The 22,906-nt window shown below is 46.2% G+C and overlaps 1 protein-coding gene across 7 annotated transcripts in view; it reads right to left on the bottom strand.

Moving 5' to 3' along the window:
- Nucleotides 1-18,160: 18,160 nt before the first annotated feature.
- Nucleotides 18,161-22,906, bottom strand: part of CEP128 (centrosomal protein 128) — a 137,156-nt gene continuing 132,410 nt past the window's right edge. For 5 of the 7 annotated variants that reach the window (XM_075614636.1, XM_075614637.1, XM_075614635.1 and 2 more), the window contains 2 exons: nt 21,955-22,063; nt 18,163-19,887 (listed from right to left, as the gene is read on the bottom strand). In XM_075614636.1, the coding sequence (XP_075470751.1) occupies nt 19,802-19,887; nt 21,955-22,063 (195 nt within the window). In that variant the 3' untranslated portion in view covers nt 18,163-19,801. Of the gene's footprint in view, nt 19,888-21,954; nt 22,064-22,906 lie in introns of those variants that run through there. The other 2 variants (XM_075614640.1, XR_012803895.1) reach the window with 2 other exon arrangements.

Here is a 22,906-nt window from a genome sequence, read left to right as displayed (position 1 = left end):
AGATATATAGGTATTGCACTGTGTATTTTTGTCACATTGGAAGTAGCTTTGGGCATCTTTGTCTGTTTTTTGTTGTATACATTTAGCCACGCCCACAAGCACTCCTTTTGACACTTATATATATATATATATATATTATTATGTGGTAATGGTAGGGGTTTCTCAGAGCTTGTTGGGTATCAGTGTGTTTATTAACTGTTTATAGTGCTCAGAATGAACTTTTTGGCCCTTCTGCATTTCCAATTAGAACTCTAACCAAACAGAGTGAAAAAACAGTGCCTCGTATTCCTCGTCTTGTTTGTTAGATCAGAGGTTAAAGTACTGTTTAATATCTTTTATTAATGACGTCCCACCAATGTACCATAATGGGATATAAATCTTCAGTGGACACCGTCCTCAAAAAAACTGAAGCAAACTTTCCTTTTAATATAGAAGAGTTCAGCTTCCAGACACGGCACCAGATGAATCTAGATGTAAAGTCACTACCAAAATAGCATTAACCGAATATAAGTTCCAACTAGCAGTGTTTACTTTGCTCTTCGCGTGCACCCTGCTCATTCTGTTTCTTCTCCCCCCACATATGTATATTCTGGTGTTTGTGGATTGTGTATTCTGTACACACAATACAAGTCAGCCTGTTTACACACACTGTACATTAGGAACACCGCATCTCTACTCTTGCCACCTACATTTGGGGCAGACAATTAAAGTCCCCTCCTAGTAGAAGATAGATGGAGGTAAACAGAAAAGCTTTTACTAAAGCAAACAATTCTTATTTTCCTTGGGGTTTGTTGCCCATACATGTTAATCTGTATCTGCTACATCCAAAATGAAACATCGGTTGGCGCTTTGATCAACCGCCTTTCCACAATCACATGGCCTAAAGAGCAATCCCTCCCCAACATACACGTCTGGGCTATAGGACCAGAAAGAGGGCCGCGTGTCTATGTGGTAGACACTGCTGACCTTTCTCTAAGGCAGTAGTAGTCGTCAACTCCGGTCCTCAAGACCCCCCTCCCAACAGGTCAGGTTTTAAGGATATCCCAGCTTCAGCACAGGTGGCCCAATCAGTGGCTCAGTTTTCGACTGGCCAACTCTAGTTCTCAAGGGCCACCAACAGATCAGGGTTTACGGATATCCCAGCTTCAGCACAGGTGGCTCAATTTTTGTCTGAGCCACTTGTGCTGAAGCTGGGATATCCTTAAAATCTGACCTGTTGGCGGGCTTGAGCACTGGAGTTGAGAACCCCAGCTCTAAGGGACATATATGAGGAACATGTATCATGCTTTGTTTAAAAACAAAAAAAACCTCTTTATTTGCTTCATGTTTACATCAATTAAACAGTGGAGATATTCCATGGCTTTTCCCTTTCATTTTTCCTGCATTACGACCCAATCTTTTGATAGCCACTGACCCCGAGACTTCTAGGTTTTCCTCACAGATCAGAGACTTCAAACTCACGGAAGCTTTTCTTTATCATCGGGGTTCTCGATTGGGTCACTGCACTCAACCGGGGCACTGTTCTGAGCAAGGACAAGTACAGAATCTATGTGCTGATCCGTGCAAGGTGTCGTCCTGTGAATGTTCCCTCTCTGAGTCCCTCTGAGGTTCTACAAATGTATGTTAGTGTGTGTAACGCCTGTATGCCCACAGACCTGGCCAGTCCCCAGTACTGAGGTGGGTCAGGGTATAACACGCACCCACAGCAGTGAGGGCATGCCCGGAGTGTGGTAAGTTGCGTTGCCGGGCCTGGTGAGAAAAGGGTTAACCATATACTTGCAGAGTCCGGGGTGCCAGAAGTTGGAGGGTTAATGTCCAAGAGCCAAGGGTCAGGGGCAGGAGAGATCAGCGTGGTGATGTCCAAAGCAGAGTCCAGGGGTAGAGAGGTACACGTAGTAAAGCCAAGCCGAGATCAAACCCGGGAATCCAAACAGAGGTAGGGACAGGAACAAGGAGCTGGAACAGAGAGCTAAGCACAAGGTACTGCACACAGGAGCCACAGAGAAGCTGTGCTGAGCGACGACGGAGAGGGCAGACTGAGGTAATAAAGGAGGGAGAACCAATGGTGGCAAGGGGAGGAGCGGAGGCCTGTCTGAGTGAACGCTGGGATAGGTACAGGAGGGAGGCCAGGGTGTGATAGCTCGTAATGGCCTGCAGCCGATGAGGGGCGGCGCCAGCAGCATGGGAGGGCAGGTAAGAGGATCGGGTGCGCGCGCTTTCTGTAAGGCTGCCGTGCGCGCGCCCCGATCGCGTGCATGCAGATGTGGCGTGCGCCGCGGAGGAACGGCTCGTCGTGGAGGAGGTAAGCTGCTGAGGGGGCGGAGAAGCAGGGCAGGAGGTCGCCGTGGGGCTAGAGGTGACGGGGACCCGCTGAGAAGCACGTGTCCCCTGATCCGTTACAGTGTGTTATGTATTGAAACTTCTCTGTCACATCGAGTTGCCGTTCTGCCTCTCTCTGCATCTTCCGTTTGTATTTCCCCCCTGATGTTTGTAGGTAGGGCAGTAGCCTCTTGCGTTCTCAATGTGAGAAGTCCCTGTATTAGGTCCTCCTCCACATCAGTAAGGAGTCCACTCGTCATTCTTTCTGGAGGCCAGAAGACAGATTACATTTCATTTTACTGCTGTGCACCAACTTCTGGTATAAATGTCACTTATTCCTGCCACAGGTATAACCGAAGTGTCGTGTGGATCCACACTTGTGGCACGCGTCGGCCTACTCTGGGTGGAAGTAGGTGCCCCTCTCATTCCCTATGTAAAGGAAGTTTGGGAGGTGCTGGGACACATTACCATGCTTAAATAAGGTTATTTTGTTTCCCGTCCATCCTTTTGAGCAGAAGCCCTCATCAATTATTCTCTCTTGCTCTGCCTGCGTAGCAAATCCACCACATCAGCTTTTGGGGTGGCTTCATTCCTAAACTGGATTGTGCAGTCCGCAAATACAGATCGCTCTGAATGGTCTCCACTGCTCTGAAGTCTTCACATGGGTGTACTTCTCCCAAAAGCAATCCAATGACTGCGACAGTTTGAAGCTACGGTCATTCCCATAATCCTGATTCCTGGCACGTGGATCAATGCAAAGACATTGTGAGCTTCAATGCCAATGGATTCATTTAGCTGCTGCTTGTCAAAGGCATCATCAGCGCAGTCCTCCTCCACTCACTATATGGAAAAACAGGCTCAGGGAGTCGGGAACCTGTACAGAAGCAGATGCCCATGCTTGTTCCGTGAGTGCTGCAGCACTCTAATGCAAGGATTGGCCATTCTCTCTGCGCTTCAGACCAGAGTTTCAATCTGTCTCAGCGGGAAAATAATTAGATCCCTAATTAGATCACGGTGTTCTCCTCTTTCTAAATGTAACTGGTCTTGTGTTTGTTGCAATTTACAAGATTTCCCACCAGTCTGGGACCCATCTGGCCGTGATCTTGGTGCTTTATCACTCTGTTGGTCAGCTTGGATTCTGTGTACAATGTTCAAGAGCCTCTTCGGTTTGGATTCCCTCCTCTGTGGGTCAAGGATTGGGGGGCTGCTCTGTGGCTCTGGTTTTACCCCCACATTTACTTCTCCCCACCAGGTTTGCCGTTCTGTTCTCCCCACACATGCCGTTGGGTTTAGTATGTGTCTCCAGCCCATAGCTGGTACTTGGCTCCGTCTCCATATCCTGCTGTTGTCTGTTTTCTCTTCACAACTCATATACATGGCTTGAAATATTGTAACCTCTCTCTGGAAAGCATTCGCCTCTCTCAGGCGTCTGGCATCTGTCATCCTTTTCATCGTCCACATCTCTGCTACGTTCAAACTCCGGCCATTCATCTCCCTAACAGCGTAAGTCTTTCCTGTCCTCACTGCCCCAGCTCCACCATCTCCTACTGGGCTAGAGGCCACGCCAAGCCCATCAGGAGCTCAGCAGAACAAGTCTTCCCTCTGCGAAGAGGACTTCCCAACTCCAGATCACCAGGGACAGGCTCCGACAGTCCTGGGTTTATAGTAGGGTATTTTTTATTTATAAAAAACAAAACATATCAATACAAAAGCAACAAACTTAAATTAAAATATACAATTTTTCCAGAATATTTACACTATACAGAAAATATTTAAACACTTATATCTGAACACCCGCCCATCTTCTCTCCCAGGACTTTATATCCCACCTGTCTCTCTCCCCCTGCTTTATTTTCTTTACCTGCTCTATAACCTGTTCAACTGCACAGGTAACAGGCACGAGAACCTTTCCTGTGGAGAGAAGACTGCGGGTGATCCACAACCTGTATTTCACAAGTGCATTGATTAACACCACTGTGCTACCATTATAACCCTGCAAGTGGTCCCTAAACACACCAGATACTATTTCACAATAGTTTTGACCCTTTAAATCTGGCATCTGTAATGAGGCGGCCATGCCCCCCCCCCCCCCCCACATCTCCACTGCCTAGGGGCACTCCAGGAGGAGGTGCTCCATTGTCTCCAAGATTCCAGCACAGGAACCTCGGGGGCAGTTCCTATCCGCTATGTTTTTATATTTGCCAATGGAAAGTCAACCAGACGGTATCCTGAATCCCAAGAGGGATCCTCGGGTCTAATAGATTCTGTAAGGCCTCTGTCTGGTCCTCTATATCACAGTGTTTCAGATCTAATTGTGAGACACATATTCTGCTCAATATTACCCAATACAGTTTTTTTTCTGGGAACAGAAGTAATTTCCAGAGCAGTTATTTTACACATATTTAAGAATTTGTACATAATCCTCATATATTCTGGCATATATACATCTTTTACAATAATTCTTTTAACAGGTTTGCCATCTAGCCAGTTTTTAAGGGGGGACACCCACTTCCTAAAATATATATGCCAAAACTGGTTGAGAAAATTCTGCAAATTAAAACATACAAAAATCAGAGAAAAAAATAATACAGGGTTCACCATTCCCAAACCGCCTTTCTCTCTCGGCAAATAAGTAATGTCTCGCTTTAACACGTTCAAACGATTTCCCCAGAGCAATTGGAAAAAAAGGCTATATAAAGTAACAGTAATTTCCACAGGGGGAGGAAATACAAAACTTAAATACACAAAAATAGGTATCAAAAAGATCTTAATCATTTTAACTTTTTCTCTAAAAGATAATTTCCACTTCTTTCACCGTTCTACCTTTACCTTACAGATGTTCAGTTTCTCCTTCCAGTTGTGAACACCAGAATTCTCTTTTCCAAAATATATCCCTATAACTTTAAAAGAGGCATTGTCTATCTGAATATCCTCAGGTAGAATAAAGGGGGTTTCCTCTTTTCCTAACCAGCAGGCCACAGACTTATCCAGATTCACCAGGGAGTTGGAAACATTTGAGTATTTATTTATTTCCTGGTTAATACCTTCAAATCAGCTTTTTGAGGCAACATAAATACAAACGTCGTCTGCATACGCCTGGCACTTAACTCGCCCCTCGTGTTGGGAACCCTCACAGGGTACAGCTTGAATGTGACTGTTCTGCTCCAGGTGTCTTAAAAAGGGGTCTATGGAGAAGATGTATAACAGGGGGCTCAGTGGGCAGCCCTGTCTAACACCCGACTTTATGGGAAAAGATTCCCCTACCCAGCCATTAATGACCGGTCTTCCATAAGCGCCTTCGTACAGCAGAGCCAGCTTCTCCACAAAGGTATCTGGGAAACCATATCTTTCCAATGTTTTAAAAAGATAATCATGATCCACCCTATCGAAGGCTTTGGCCTGGTCAAGATTTAACAGGTACCCCGATAGACCTCCATTCCTGCCCATCTCAAACATCTCCCTGATGTTAATTAAGTTATTAGTGATGTTCCTTCCCTTAATGGCACAGGATTGGGAACTCGTTATCACATTCTCAGCAATGTTACTCATCCGATTTATAAGGATCTTCGCTAAGATTTTATAATCATTGTTTAGTAAGGCTATTGGTCGCCAACTTTTTAATTCTTTTGGATCCCCTTTCTTGTATAATAAGGTTAACAGGGATTCACGCTGGCAGTGAGAGAGACCTATCCCTCCCAGAGAAGCATTATAAACTTTTGCCAATATTTCAGCTAAAACCTCACGGAAAACTTTATAAAATTCAGCAGTAATTCCATCTGCCCCGGGGGTTTTATTACCCGAGAGGGTCTTAATTGCATTAAGGGACACTTCCCTTGCTGTGATTGGGGAGTCTAAGCCTATCAGGTCATCCTCAGAAACTGATGGGACGTTAATAGATCCCAGATAAATGCACATTTGTACAGGATCAATAGGTTTTTTGCTAAAAAAAACTCTGCATAGTATTCAGTGACAACATTAAGCATCTCATCTTTACTAGTTACATAAAGGCCCTGTGCATCTTTTAGGCCACATATAACCTTCTTTTTAGTTCTGGTTTTACAATTTTCAAAGGGATCTGGAGAATAAATCCCACAGCCACCAAAATGCTTCTCATTTGTTAAAGAGGATAACCGTTCATATTGTAATAACCTCATACTTTCCTTAACACCCCTACACTGCTCAGAATTCACTTCTTGACCATTCTGCATTCCCGTATACAATTGCAGCAATTTAGAACGGAGGGCAATATATTTCTTATACCTCGCCTGGTTTGTTAGACCTGAGGTTTTCTTAAAAAATCTTTTAATATCTTTTTTAGTGACCTCCCACCAATGCACTATATTGGGATACAGAACTTGTGTGAATACACAATCCTTGAAGAACTGTAGGAAACTTTCTCTTACAGTCTCCTCCTGTAACATGGAGGAGTTCAGCTTCCAAACACTGCGACTCAGAATCACAGAGGAGTCTAAGTGTAGGGTTATCTGTAGAATAAAACATACAGAACACCTACAAGCTCAAATTGAACCCCCAAAATACCCACAACATATATATAAGCATATAAGTTTCACAGAGGAGTGCTACTGAGCATGGCAATATATATTTAAAACCAGAGACATAACATAAAACACAGACAAAGCTCAGTGCACATCCAGAAAAACTTATATACGGTACAGTGCCTAAATATACATGTATAAATAACTAATAAATAAAATGGTCTTTTAGTTTAACATTTCAGCTAGTCTTGGCTGTTTTGGAGGGTGGCAACCTCCTATCCAATTGAAGCTCACTCCCTCCCACATTTAAATGGTTAAAAGCTCACTCCATGGCATCTCCAACTATCAGGGGAACTTGCCTGCATGCAGTGTGATTGTGACAAATCTATTACAGAGTGCTTTTCCTGGTAATGTACAGGTTAATAAAAGCTTCAATCAGACTTAGAACTTTTGCAACTTATATTGACAGATTTATTATAAATCATTCTTCCTGGCAATGCACAGGTTATTAAGAATTTATATTAGTGTAGGGACCCTTGAAACGTGGTCTGCCGTGAAGTTTGGCTCAAGGGCTTACAACAATTTGGCCAAAATGTTAAACTAAAAGACCATTTTATTTATTAGTTATTTATACATGTATATTTAGGCACTGTACCGTATATAAGTTTTTCTGGATGTGCACTGAGCTTTGTCTGTGTTTTATGTTATGTCTCTGGTTTTATCTGTAGAATAGCATGGTCAGAATATTCCACAGGTGACAATCTGCAGCTGGCAGTATATACATTGCTCCTAATATATAACCTGTCTATTCTGGTTTTTCTCTCCCCACATACTGTACATATGTGTATCCTGGAGTATTTGGGTTGTGAAATCTATAAACATCACATAAATTAGCCTGTTTACACATATCATTTAGGAACACTATATCATATTCCAATACTTCTCTACCGCTGCCACTGTCTAGATTCGAGGTCACACAATTAAAATCACCACCTAGAACGAGACATTTGGATGTAAATAAAAAAGGTTTAACCAAACCAAACTAATCCCTTCTTTGTTTTTTCGTTTGGTAGCCATACACATTAATTAATCTCTGCTTGACATTCTGGAATGACACATCTAGGATAAGACATCGGCCTGGGCTCAGGTCAATCACTTTTTCACACTGGAAGTCATATCCCTTAAATAGAAACCCCACCCCATCACACTGGTCAGGGCCGTAGGACCAAAAAGATGCACCGCTTGTCCATTCCGCGGAAACTGCGGAAATTTCCCTAAGGGATGAGAGTCTGGTTTCCTGCAGGAATAAAATGTCAAAATCAAGGTCCGTGAAGGCGTTATATGCTAGTGATCGTCTCTTCCTGGTTTTTATGGAGTTGACATTTAAAGACCCTACTTTTAGAGAGGTGAGGGAGGGATGTGTCATTCTGAGTTGATGTTGTTACACTCCACATGTCCTCTATTTGTGCTTTTTCCCCTTTGTTTTCCCTTTGCGAGGCGATGACCCTCTTTTGTTGGAAGGCGGCTTCATCTCCACGTCCTGTAAAGCTATAGGTTTATCACTTTTACTGTCTGTCTTTGGGGTAACGGTTGTACCTATGACAGTGGATCCTGCGGGTTGTTCCACCTCCATCCTGTTGATGTTTTGAGGAGATGGTTCCTCCTGGGAATTCCTCATTGCTTCTGCATCTGGGGCTTCGTGGATACTCGGTTCCTCTTTTTCCTGCTGTTCCTCTTCTTCCTGATATTCCACCCTATCAGCCCAGGACTTTTGTTGAGGCTGAAACATGTTCCGTATCTTTAGGCGGTCAATCACTGCAGTAAGGTAAAAAAAAAATAATTCTTGGACAAGCTCAACTGCACGAGGGTTGTCCATACTTGCTGACTTTGCAGCTGTGGGAATTTTCTTCCGGGACTTCTTTACCTCCTATGTGGATCCTCCTGCTTCCTCATCATCAGCCACTGCTTCTAGCTGTTCTGGAGCAAGGAGTGCCTTCTGGCTTTGTTCTTTTGTGCTTTCAAGGGGCCTCTCCATCTCACTCCTCTCCTGGTACATTGGTCCCTCTTGGGAGTCTTTGTTCTGTGCGGTCTGAGAAGGGAGGGGATTACTTCTGGTGTCCTCTCTTTCTACTGTGATTTGACTGTGAATTTCCTTTAAAACCTCCTCAATCGGACGCAAACCCATGGAGTCCCTCCTCTCTGCAGCTGGCATCTGTGCCTCGAAGTGCAGGTCTTTATCCACCTCTGTTGTAGGGTGCTGAAGAACATACTCTTGTGCTTGATTGTGTTGGGCATGGGGACACACATTGTATGAATGCCCACTTCTTGAGCATAAGTTGCACAAAATGTTGTTCTTACATTCATTTCGGTGGTGCCTCAAATCTTTGCATAGGCTGCATCTGATCCTGTTACACCCTGATGAAAAGTATGATCTTGATCCGCACTTAAAGCAACATTTGGGCTGTCCACGGTAGAAACACCTTCCTCTTTCATTTCCAATGTATAGGAAGTTTGGTAAGTGTGTCACAGTGTTGTATGCACACACCAGTTTCACCTCACACTGATATCCTCCATTCCAGTATTCACCATTGTACAGCTTCCTTGGTACTTTGAGTATGTCACACTGGCGCTTCAGCCAGTATTCAATGTCAGCCACTGGGAAAGATTCGTGGTCAAAGATGATATTCACCATCACAGGCTTAGATATCGCTGTGGCCTCAAAAGACTTCCACTCAGGGCTGCTACTCACTGCTTTATATCTCTCCCAGAATTTCTCAAGGTGGGTGGAGGTTTTAAAACTGATATCATAGTATGGCGAATACGGGCCATGCAGGATGCTGTAAACATCCTCTGGGTCAAAACGCAAAGATTTCTTTATTAGTGTATTCCCCACATAATCAAAACCTGGATCTTTCTCTCTTTGTCCCAGAAATGTCAGTCTCACCACATTCCTTGTTCTAAAGGGTTTCTTATGGGAATAGTGGGAAAGAATCTCAAACCTTTAAGTGATTTCCATGCGTTTTGCTGTGAATCACTGGGTTTTGCTGGTTCTGTATTTTCCTGGCAGTCTGAGCCCCCAGCAGCTGAAACTTGATCCAGACTATCAGTGCTGATTGCAGGCACTTGGTACAGCTGATTTTCCTCTCAGTGAGGTTCCCCCTCTCTGGCAATCTGACTCCCCTGCAGCCTCTGTGTGTCTCCCCCTGCAGCCTCTGTGCATATCTCCCATCAGCCTCTGTGTGTCTCCCTGCAGCCTCTGTGTGTGTCTCAGCAGCTGAGAGCTGTTCCAGGTTAGCAGTGCTGGTTTCAGGTACCTGTGTAATCTGTGTATCTGTCAGGGCATTAACACTTTCTGGCTCACAGTTTAGCTCCATTGCCTCTTCAGAGTTTATTGCAATGGGCTCCGATTGAGAAGAAAATTTCAAGGGGCTCTTTCCATTGTTTCTGCCTCCGCTGCTGTCTGCAGTGTACCTGTGTTTGCCTCCTGACTGACTCCTGCTGCAATCCCCTCATGTACGAGGCTATCAGCCTCAGTTTCCATGTGCTGAGGACTCTCAGCCTCTCTTCCCTGGTTACATTCAGCCTCTGCACTGTGTTTGGGCACTTTGCTATAAGGCTTGTTTGTCTGCCTGCAATCTCTTGCCGCCCGCCTCCTCTTTTCCAGCTCAGCCTCTTTTCTTTTTGCCTTCAGTTATAACATTACTTTGCTGCTGGGATTTACTGCTCTGGGTTTGTATATTAGTTTCCCCAGACAGAACCAGCACCTTACCTGTTCCTTGTGTCTCTTCCTCCATTCCTTCCGGCTCAGCAATCTCTTTATCTCTTGTCTTTTCTCTCTGAATTTTCCTCAATTCTCTTTCCGTTTGCAAAAGATCATCAGTGTCAGTAACATCCAGGCCACAGCCCCTGGGATTCCCAGGTCCACCTGCCCCAGCACCACCACCCCCTCCTGGGTCTGAGGTCATGCTGAGCCCTAGTGGGAGCTCAAACAGACACAGCCTCTCTCTGCAAGAGTGACATCCTGACTGCAGAGTATCAGGGACAGGCTCTGGCAGCCCTGTTGTTGCACAGCTCAATTTCTAGTCTATATGTACCAAGATCTGGGTGCCATCTTCAAAAACAAAAGTAACATGCGCAATGTGAATGCTGGGAATTAAAGTATTAATTTCCTGTGCATTGTGTCAGTCAGCATGTCTAACAGTAGCCAGAGCCTAAAGGATAGTGATATGCTGCACACCATACACCATATAAACATAACAGTATTACCAGTGCTGCTGGTTCAAAAGGGATACCTGTCACCAACATCCACGTTTGAACTGTGAAACGGATGGATCCAGCGCTCCACGAATTTTGCACTTCAAAAGTAAAAGACCTACTAAGGTCAAAACGGTCGTTGTGTATGGCGCAATAAATTTGAACTTTTTGCAAAATCCGTGGCGCGCTGGATCCTTCCTTTTAAACAGTAGCAAGAGCCAGCTGCATTTCTGAAGGCTCGGTCAGCGAGGCCGCAAACTTTGCAGCATGGAGCATTTGTCACAACTCAACAAAGACAAAGGAGACCTAAGGAAAGTCTGAGAGACGGGACAAAGCACCTGGATGTATCTGGCACCGTGTGGCCCATCAGGACCCTGGAGGAATAAGAGGGTACATGGTTGGTTTATATTTGGGAAATATTTCTCAAAGTTGGTGTTCAGCACAAAGAACCAATAGAAAGAGCTCACATCTTAACCTCTTGTCTGCCAGATGTGGGATATAGTGTATTGCTGACCCATTTGGTAACAAAGCATTTATAAAAGGGAAGTTGGCCAACAGTTAAACTCTGTAGGGTGGGGAAGATGATCAAACCTTACCGTGTTGACAAGTAATAATGCGTAGTGCTTATGTGACAATGCCATATAAAGTTGGTGAAGGTGTCCAGTCTGCTTATTTCGTGCCCTCCCTCAGGAGTATACAATGTTATTTTCCCATATCACCCAATCCCATAGTATTCCCCTGTGCATATCTGAAGAATAAAAAGGTTTTTAGCAAATTTGCTCCTATTAAGGCTGCGCTTATAGTGCCGGTGACGCGACGGTGGCGTCAGGCGGTGGTCGCTGGAAAAATCAAATTGAGGTGACTTCCAGCGATCGCAACCAAGCCGTCGCTCCGTCGTGTTGCGCTTACTATAAGCGCACGCGATGGTGGCAATGCATTTGTTTGACGCGACGTCATGTCGCTGTCACCAGCACTATAAGCGCAGCCTATGGCAGAATCAAGCAATCCCTCTAGCCAATTAGGCGACTGATGCCCATGACCTGGGGGCAAGCCCCTCCCCCCTCACCTCGCTAGGGTCTCTGGGCCACCGCCGCGGCCTGGGGGAGGGACAGGGGGGGGGGGGGCAGGCCAAGGGAAGCCTTAAGGGGCAGCCGGGAGCTGAATCTTTCATTCTGCTCCCGGCTGTAGCGAAATTCCCACCCACCCCTTTAGCAAATGTAGTCGGGGGCAGATGCTTGCCTCAGGCCATTCCGTGGGAGTGGGTACAATCCCTTGGTTGATAAGCTGATCTATACTGCCTGTAAGCTGTAACATGTACCATTATATTTTACAGGGCAGAGTCCGAGGACCTCCCGAGAAACAGAAAGGACTGAAGTTCCTACAGGAGGGTTCAGTTGGTCGTTTTGCCACTGTCGCGGCGGCAGCTCAGGGGTAAGTGCCTGTCCTTGCCAGATGGGCTCAGGGCGGATGTCGCCCGGGGGTAGGAGCGAATGGGCGGGGTCAAGCGAACGTGACGCCCGGGTACCCATTCGCAACAACAGCCGGCTCTTTGGGGCTCGGCCGGGTACGGGGGCAGCAGGGCAAGGCCTGGCTGACCCCCTGACCCAACTCTGGCATGGACTAGCGCATACTCCATTATTGTGTAATAAACAAAGCCGCGGCCTTTTATACCTCCAAATCGAGTCTGTCGTTACTTGTCTGTTATATGTGGGTACCGGTTCCAAGTAGGGGCGGGGCGGGGGGGGGGGGTGTCCCTCGCAGCCTCCCTGGTCATGTATCCACTATGCTTTCAGTCAAGGATCACTGGACTGAAGATCCCTTGTGTTGGGAGAAGGAACAAACTCGGTGGACTATGGTCAACATTTGTCTGTCACAATGAGCAGAGTATGTCCCTGGGCAGACTATGGCCTAATGGTCCTTTTGTACTGGTCACCCTGTAGTGGAAAGGGCAGGCTCAATGGGCAACAGACAATTTAACACAATTGATGCATTATAAATCCCCTCTTTCTTAAATGTCACAGTTTGTAGGTAAGGGAGAGACTGAAGTTGTTCCCCGAGTCTCTGTCATGATGTCTCTCTGCATTGTGTGGGACAGACCGCATGGGCTTAAGAAAAATGTTGTCTGTCAGTTGCTATGTTATAAACTAGTGTTGATAGAAAACAGTACAGTATGGGTTACAGTATCACTGAACCCTAACCACAACAATGAGCCCAGAGATACTCCATGGGAAGCAAAACAGCAGAGGGCTGCTCCCTGAACATGCACTGCCAGGTAAAGACTGACTCAGCACACGGATCCAGGTAGGCACCTGGAGGCTGGGCACAGAGCCAAGAGAGATTGGAGCCACAGTCCAATGTGCCCCAGAGGCCAACTACAAGCGCTGCTCCCTCACGTGTGTATGGAGAAGGTGAAAACCTGCGGGGGGCTGAGACTCCTTTCAAATAACCGCCTGATATTCCTAGTAAACTTACATTGCATGCAACGGAGCCAAAGCAGTGAGCTCCCAGGCAGGCATCACATGAACGGAACGAGCTCACATACATGTGCTCACAAGGTTACCCTGTGGAACACACATGCAGACACACCGCATGGTCTGTACCGGCACCCCAAGCTGTGCATGGAACATTCATGCAGACACACACCACAGGCTGCATGGTGTGGGTTCCTTGCACGTACCGCAGGTTCTGGCACATGCCAGTGTCCAGTTTAGAATTATGGTGTTGAGATTTGGACAGGGATCAGATCACATGGGAGCCAGAGGATTGTAAATTGGTTAACCTCTTCACCGCTGGAGGGGCCACTGCAATGTTTATCTGCTTCACAGAGCGATGTGTACATAAAGTACAGGGCAACATGTAGGTATATTACATGCAGAGCAATATATATCTGTAGCAGACCCACCGTGCTGTGCATATTGTACTCCAAGCCATAGAGTTGGCACGGTTCAGAAGTGCAGGAGTTACTATGCTGGCAGCCGGAGCCCTTAGGAGATGGGCAGCTGACATTTGAATGAGAAGTGCTAATAGATGAGATTACATTTAATGTCAGACCTAAAGGGACAGCCAAAAAGAACATTATCCTGCAATCTTCATAAGCATTTGGCACAGGACAGGGCACCCTGTTTGCACTGCTCTGCAACCCAGCTCTTGGAACTGGTCAGGCCGAGAAGTCAGGTCTCACCGTGGGCGCAGCTGTGACCCCCAGTTAAGTCTATCCTACCAAGTGTCAGGTTTTGTTGCTGGGGTTCCCGTGTGTGCCCTGCTGTAGGCATTCTGCATCAATACTGCACATTCCGCTCACCTGCCCAGGTAACCGGCACTAGCAAAACCACAAGTAATCCATGGGCATCCTGCCAGCCGCCCTGTCTCGGTTTGGCATCTCCATGCGTTCCACAGTCTGACAGAACACAATGCCAGCCCTGTGCCTGACAGGTCATGCCCACCCCTGTGCCAAGAACAATCAGCAATGCTAATCCCTGCAGCCTCTTACTCGAAGAGCACACGCCCTCAGTCAGGGGAAGAATTCTTCATCACTGCCATCTGTCACATCCAACTGACTTGTGGTAAACATTGGCTCCTTGCTAGCCCAGGCTGCCTAGTGTAGCATTGTACAGTGCAGCTTATGGCAATCGTTGTACAGCCTATGGCAAATCAGTTTCAAGGGAGGAATCTCAACATAGCACATTAGACATGGTCAATTGCACATTCACAAGACATTGATGCCTTCATGATCCATCGGGGTTTGTGTACTTTTTTGCAAAGCATTTTGTTACTTTATTTTACTCTAACATTATTGTGTGTGGAAATCGTGCAGCTTAGGTGAACACAAACAATGAAATGGCAACTTGGCTCTCTTCTGCAGCCAAACTACTCACACCGCTGCAGTCGTTACATTCATACTATGCTGCGATCACACTACAAAGAACCTTTATTGGGTTAAGACAGGGGTGCTCAACTCCAGTCCTGAAGCCACCCCAACAGGTCAGGTTTTCAGGATATACCAGCTTCAGCACAGGTGGCTCAATCAGAGGCTCAGTCAAAGACTGAGCCTCTGATTGAGCCATCTGTGCTGAAGCAGGGACTTATTGAGCCACCTGTGCTGAAGCTGGGATATCCTAAAAACCTGACCTGTTGGGGTGGGGGGTGGCTTGAGGATCGGAGTTGAGCCCCCCTGGGTCAAGACATGGAGACAAAGACAGTAAATCGGGTATCAATGAAAGGGTTGGATCCAAACTCAACTCCATCAGCTGACCCTGTCAGAAATGTTACTCTATCACAGTACGTTAGAATATATAATAAAATAAAAAAACCAGATCAGGATGAATAGAACCAACCCAGTGTTGTACAGCTGGACCCCGGCACCGAAGGAATTGTAGGAAAAAAAAGTCTAACATAAAAAAAAGGGAAAGCAGAGGTGCAATGAATTCCAAACCACGTTCACCGCAAACCCATGTGGAAAATCACGGAAAGTTGCAAATGGAAAATGCACATTGGAGGAAAAACGATCATTTATTCTTCAGCAGCCCTAACTTGTGCAGGTCAGCCATCTATCAATAGGTCCAGGTGCTAAATGAGTGCAACACGTGTGGATAAAAATAACAGCACCAGACTTAATCAGAATATCCGACAAAACCCTGCTACTTCCATTGCGATCTGTGATAACTCACCACCTTAATCTACAATCCGTGTAGGGAAATGATCCCCCGCTGCAGCACAGATGCACAATGCGGCACCAGTTTTCAGACAGGATTTATTTTCTTTGCTAAATATGGTGGTTATTTTTGCAGCCTCGAGCTGTGCGAGTTTTGTCTTCATACCAGATTCAAACCTTATTACAATATAATAATATCACTGAACTAGATTTCTTACAGTGAGATAAACGGCACTTTCGGGCAACTAGTTTCTTATTCTTAGGAAAGAAACACCCCAATCTGTCATCACAGCCAACCCCCCACCCCCCAAAATGACATCTTCTGCTCCGCGGCGGCTCAAACCCAGCGCACAGCAGGATTAGGTCAGGCTCTTCCGCTAGTAATTAATGTGTGTGTGCAAATGAAGGCAGGGACACAAACCAGTTATATGGCCAACAGGAGAACCTGTAATGTTATCTGTGCGACTCCATTCATGTGTCCGATCATACAAATCAGTGACAATGGACCTGGATGAATGGACATTAACGCCATCACGGCCAGATGAATTGCAATGCGCTGTGGTCTTCTCTGGCAAGGACCTTTCTAGAGATGTACTCCGTATCAATATATAGAGCAGCACCATTTATTGTACAATCTCACCACTAAAATAAAATGCAGCTTCAACTGCAGAGATTTGCCCGGGAAACTCCCTCCCCCCTAAACTGAACGCAGAAACCCCTCAGCAGAGCTAACAGGGAGCTGGCTGCAATGTAGGTTTCTAAAGAAGCTAATTAAGCCCTGCTGAGCCGATAGATGCTAATCAGCACTCTGGCGAGGTGTTATCGGATCTGTGCTTGCCATGGTACTACAAGATAATCCTGCATCCTGAGAACAGCTCAACTCACACGAGATTGGGTCTATTCTCTGACCCCGGCAGTGGTCTCCGTGGGAATAGGGGGCCCAGTCCCCTGCCCCTTACGTCTCTCATTATCCCATCTCCATACTGCATGCTACACGGTGAAATCCATGACTTTTTCAGTGTTGCACAAATAATGATGCTAATTACTTTTTCTCGGGTCCCCAAAAATATCTGGTGCTGACCATTCCCTAAAAAAGTCCCCGATCACGCATTTATTTATTTAGGAGGAGTGTTGTATATTCCACGCTACGTGTTACACCATTTTGGAGTACTGAATATCATTATCACACACTGCTAGAGAAGCTGTTGTCCCTGTATATTCCCCTTCTAGCCGGCAGCTTTGCAGACCACTGATTACAGGAACAAATTCAACAGAACACCTGCAAAATCCTCCATTAAAATGAGCATGCTGCATTAGGCCGCATCCACGTGGAATGCGCGGGCTCTCGGGCGCCGTGATGCCACGAGCTGATGAAGCTGGGGCGATTCATGTCCTGTTAAAAATTGTTGGTTTTCGCGCAGGGGGGAGTGTGTTGGGAGCGTGGCCGTGACGTGTTCGCCCTCATTGCGCAAACCGTTCACGTGACCCGGCCATCGCGTGGCAAGTACAAAATAATTTGTCTCCCCAAGCTTTTCTCCGTGGAACGCGCACTGTAGATGATCACATTGACATTACGTAATTCATCGCACAGCGCTTAAGCGAGCTCTCTGCCAGGATGCGGCCTTATACAGCGATGCTGAGCACGTAATCCATTCATTGCTCTTGGGGTGTGCTGCAGGCATAAGCAGCAACGAATGAGAATCCAAATCATCTCACATACGGAGAGCAGAGGACACAACAACTTTAATCTTCTCGCTGCCAGAAGAGCAACGGACACATTACTAGCGCCGGGCAGTGATGGGGTTAATACGCGCCATATTAGAACCCCCCCTAAATTACAGCAATGCTGGAAGGATCGCAATGTTTCCTGAAGCCAGGTAAAGTTTCTGTTCCCTTCTGCAGGAGGAAGCACTTTGCTCTTATCAGAACATCAAAGCAGCGCTGCGTGTTCCAACACAAACGGAAAGGCTAGGACATGACAGGAGACTCCGTCCGAATCAGGGGAGAAACCAGCAGTACATGTCCTGTGAGAAAGATGGCAGACACCTGGGCTGTCACACTACGGCCCCATTCAGCGAGCGATGTGCAAGCGGTTACACAGGACATTAGGAGGAGGTATAGGGAGCGTTATATGGGGTAATAGGAGGAGTTATAGGGAGCAGTTATATGGGGTAATAGGAGGAGTTATAGGGAGCGGTTATATGGGGTAATAGGAGGAGTTATAGGGAGCGGTTATATGGGGTAATAGGAGGCGTTATAGGGAACAGTTATATGGGGTAATAGGAGGCGTTATAGGGAACAGTTATATGGGGTAATAGGAGGAGTTATAGGGAGCAGTTATATGGGGTAATAGGAGGAGTTATAGGGAGTGGTTATATGGGGTAATAGGAGGAGTTATAGGAAGTGGTTATATGGAGTAACAGGAGGCGTTATAGGGAGAGGTTATATGGAGTAACCGGAGGCGTTATAGGGAGAGGTTATATGGAGTAACAGGAGGCGTTATAGGGAGAGGTTATATGGAGTAACAGGAGGAGTTATAGGGAGCGGTTATATGGTGTAATAGGAGTTATAGGGAGCGGTTATATGGGGTAATAGGAGGAGTTATAAAGAGCAGTTATATGGGGTAATAGGAGTTATAGGGAGAGATTATATGGTGTAATAGGAGGAGTTATAGGGCGCGGTTACATTGGACAATAGGATGAGTTATAGGAAGAGGCTATATGGGGCAATAGGAGGAGTTATAGGGAGAGGCTATATGGGGCAATAGGAGGAGTTATAGGGCATGGTTATATTGGGCCATAGGATGTTATAGGAAGAGGTTATATGGGGCAATAGGAGGAGTTATAGGGAGCGGTTATATTGGGCCATAGGATGAGTTATAGGAAGAGGTTATATGGGGCAATAGGAGGAGTTATAGGGAGCGGTTATATTGGGCAACAGGAGGAGTAAAAGGGAGCAGTTATATTGAGCAATAAGAGGAATTATGCAATACACATAACACCACAAATCAATGTCTGCATTTCTATGCATTCATTTTTTTTCACCTTCATCATCATGTATCGCAGACCTAAGCTGTGTTATCTCCGACTTCATTCCGTAACTCACCTTAAAAGCATGAAATATTCAGCACCTATCCCGGAGCGGTTATAGTAGTGTATGTTTATGGGGTCTATTTGATCCTTAGCTCTAGAGTAGTGAGGGGGTTAACCACAGCACGTAGGATCCTCTACATGTCCCTTTAACCCCTTTTGTGCTTTATATGGCAGCACAGAAAGGGTTAATAAAACCTGATTAAAACTGATAATGTAAAATATTCAATGTGTGCGACATAAAACGAGCTTACAAACATTTAGCAAATCACTTACTTTATATATTTAGCAATGGTTAAAAAAAAGCACCAAATTAATACGAGAAAAATTGATAGAAAGGGATTTCCTTCAGAACAATATACAATATTTTTTGGGAGGATTCAATTTTAAATAAGCAGCAGTATTTATGAAAACTATGCACGTGCACACACACACGCGCACACAGACACATGCGCACACACACATGCGCACACACAATAATGGGAAACATTCAATAAACTTCCAGGAAGAACTGAAGCTGCAAATAGTGGAACTGCCGGCTTTGAAACACACACTGGGGCAAAGCTCTTGCTGTTTGAGTGGTTTATACAATATTAATGGTCCTCCCCTAGTACTCTCACGTCGGCCAACACGGGATACACCTGCGTCATTTCGGAGCGTCCTAGCTTTGATCACCTTGATATTCTGTGGCAGACCAGGCACTCCTCTCCACTGCAGGAAGAGAGGCGCCGTTAGCTGCTGTACCCTGCGTGTATAGTGCAGGAGTGGCCAACTCCAGTCCTCAAAAACCACCAACAGGTCAGGTTTTAAGGCTATTCGTGCTTCAGAAAAGGTGGCTGAATCAGTGTCTCAGTCAACGACAGCCACCTGTGCTGAAGCAGGAATATCCTTAAAACCTGACCTGTTGGGGGCCCTTGAGGACTGGAGTTGGCCGCCCATGTTCTTGTGGGTTTGTGGGATCCCAGAATGCTGTGTGCTGGTGGTGGCTCTCTTTAGAATGCCGTCCCCTTCATTGCGACTCTCAGCGAGTTGTCCCCGAGTCCATCAAAATGCAGAGGAAGTATCCTCTTCACAGGAGCTGTGGGTGGGGGAGAGAAAGCGGGGTGAGCGCAGGAACCAGGGTGGGTGGCTAGTTAACCCTTTCAGCCTTGGAGAGAAATGGTCAAGGACACATCGCTACTATCCTACAATGAGAGAAACGGTGACCAGTCACATTACTACCTACCTGTGGGTCGGCAAAGAGTAACAGACAGCTGCTCATTGGCATATAAAGTAACATTGCTGCATGATCTTGCAGGGTATTGAGTACTCCTGGGGCGGCGAAATCAGCCTTTCCCCTCTTTACCCCGTCCTTCTCTCCCTCTCTCTACACCCAATCTCGTCCTCCTCTGCCAGTCTCTCCCTCTCTAGTTTTCCTCACTCCCTTCCCACATTTGCAATTTTGCCCCATTTCTCGCTCTGCCCCAGTCTCTCTTGCCCCTTCGCTCTTATCCGTAGGCCTTACTCAATATGTGGTGAAGCCTCTTCCTGGTGCTGGGGCAGATTTGAGTCCCAGTCTCTTGTACAGGGAAGCTGCTTCACAGCAGGTTTAATAGAGGAAGACATTGGGGCATGTAGCCCCCGTCTGTTCTCTGCCTTGGGACACGGTTTTCCTTTCCTTGACGGATCGCTTTCATATTCTAGTTAAGGAAGATTAAAACTGACATTACATATTCAATCTGCCAAACAGAACATGACAGGATATAAAGTAAAGAATGTCCCATCTACTGATATCTTTACAATGTAATGTGTATCTCCGAGACCTCGGAATGAGAGTCTGGGGAGAGCCAAGGAACACAGCCCACCTAGTGTCTGAGCCCCCCAACACACACAATACTACTACTGGGAAGAGATCCAGGAATGCAGCCTGAACTGATTATCTGTACTGGGGATAAACAGCCAGATGAATGTACTAACTCAGCTCAAATAAACCACTTCACTGCTAAGGAACTGGGGTCAAACTTCATGGGTCACAAGGACATTTTCACTTTGTCCCTCTTTACGGGACTGGGAGACTTGATGGGACGTAGATCACTTGTGTCTGTGCCTCAGTGTTAAGTGACAGACCTTGTCGGTAATTAGGCCTCGGTCACTGTGTCTCTGCTGTAAGAGGGACAGACTCAAAGGACCACAGTTTACTTCGGTCTCTGTGTCGCCCTTTATAAAAAGAGACATGCTGTATGGGCTATTGGCCCATTCTGTTTCTGTTCTTGCTTTTCTAGAGACACAGTCTCATTGGGTCACCTGCTCTGGTCAGCTATCGTTGCTACTGTCCCTTGGGGCGAGTGACTTCTGTCATAGTAACACAGGAGCCGAAGGGGTACACTCAGTGGGTCAAAGGTCTGGAGAAAAATGAAAGCATTGCTGGTCTTTGAAATCACAGAATAGCAAAGGTCTCCTGTGCTGCGCTGCCCCCAACTGGTTAAAATACCAATTACCCTCCCTCCACCTCCAGTGCAGTGAAAGAGTTAAGAAGATGCACCATGTGTCCATTGCCCATTTATGCTAAAGATCGGTGAGACCGACTCCACATAAGTGCGTCACAGAACATTAGTGAGCGTTGGCGAATGCAGAAGGGAAGCATGGTCCAAACAAATCCTGCCCCGGGATTCTCATATAGAACACACGGAAGGGACAGGTGGCCAATAAAGTACAGAATGACCCTTCCTTCCACTGTAGGGAACGCCCATTTTCTAGCACTTTGGTCTGCAGCCTCCAAGGGAGAGGGTTTAAGTGTAGGCAGCTTCGCTTGGACCCACAAAGTCATGCATCTAAGACTAGTACCGTAATCCCCACATGCCCTGGATGGTTTATTTACCACCCACCAGATTACGCCCGTCTTGTAACATTGCTGGTTCCCCAACGGAAGGGCTCGGACTGAGCTGTAGTGATCAGTGTTAAGAGGTGAAATAAAGCCCAGCGGCCTGTGGTCCAGGCTGAGCTGTAACAGGCAGCACGATGACGTTTTCGGGATATCCTTGTTATCTTTGCATGGTCTCATCTGAACGCCAGTAATGCTTCCTATAAGGGAGTGTCACACGGCGTGATCACGTTTCTGTCAGCACTAGGGACCCGTTTATCAAAGCAGATACACAAAGATACCTACAGCCAGAGTCTGAGCGCAGAGAGCTGGTCAGGAAGCTGTTCTGGCCTCGTAATGATGACGACATCGCTGTGAGACGTGTGCTGTGGGCGTCGGCTTTTGTTTTCTCTTCCTTAAAAAGAAGGCAATAAAAAAAAAAAACAACATTTCAATAATCTGAAGTACCCACATGAAGGGGACATCTAGGACCGCTCACTGGGAGTAACATGAGGGGAGAGACTGGGACCCCCACTGGGTCATTCTCTACAGCTTCCCAATAACAAACACAGCGTCCTGTTGTGTGAAGATAAGGCGGAAAGAGAGAAAAAAAAAGGAGAAAAAAGATAATATGACTAGATTGATGGGAAAAAAAAGAGAGAGAAAAGGTGTGAGGATGATGGAAATTTTGAGACAGGGACAGAGAGGTTCTGTTGTTGGGGATAATTTCTCTTGGATCAATATACACCTTTTATGACTAAGGCTGGTGTGTGTGTGTATGTGTGTGTGTGTGTGCGTGTGTATGTGTGTGTGTGTGTGTGTGTAGTATGTATGTGTATTTATATACAGTACTGTAGCAACAACAGTGGACAATAGAATACAGGGTATTATAATACAGTAAGTGCAATGTACTCACAGACAGTAGGAAAGGGAATTCCTGCCCTACAGAGCTTACAATCTAAGTGGTATATTGGGACATTCTAGTAAGGTACAGACCTAATTATCCCCACCCAGGGGAGATCCAGTTTCATTTATAGCAGGGGAATTGCCCCCTTTGCTACTGGAAGGGACCTGCATGCAACATTGGCAGTAGATGAGTTAAATAGTAGGCTTCTCCTATTTCTCACTCCCATCTCCCTCCTCTCGCCATCTCTGTGCCCTGCTCTTCACAGAACAGCTGTCATCTCTTGTTAGAATTACTGACCCTTCTCCCTGGCACATCTGTGCCCCAGCAGACAGATCGCGCATCACAAGATCC

Source organism: Ascaphus truei, chromosome 9 (genome assembly GCF_040206685.1).
Source record: "Ascaphus truei isolate aAscTru1 chromosome 9, aAscTru1.hap1, whole genome shotgun sequence".
Classification (NCBI taxonomy): Eukaryota; Metazoa; Chordata; class Amphibia; order Anura; family Ascaphidae; genus Ascaphus; species Ascaphus truei.
Note: the sequence above shows the minus strand (reverse complement) of the source record. Positions and strands in the feature narration are given on the sequence as shown.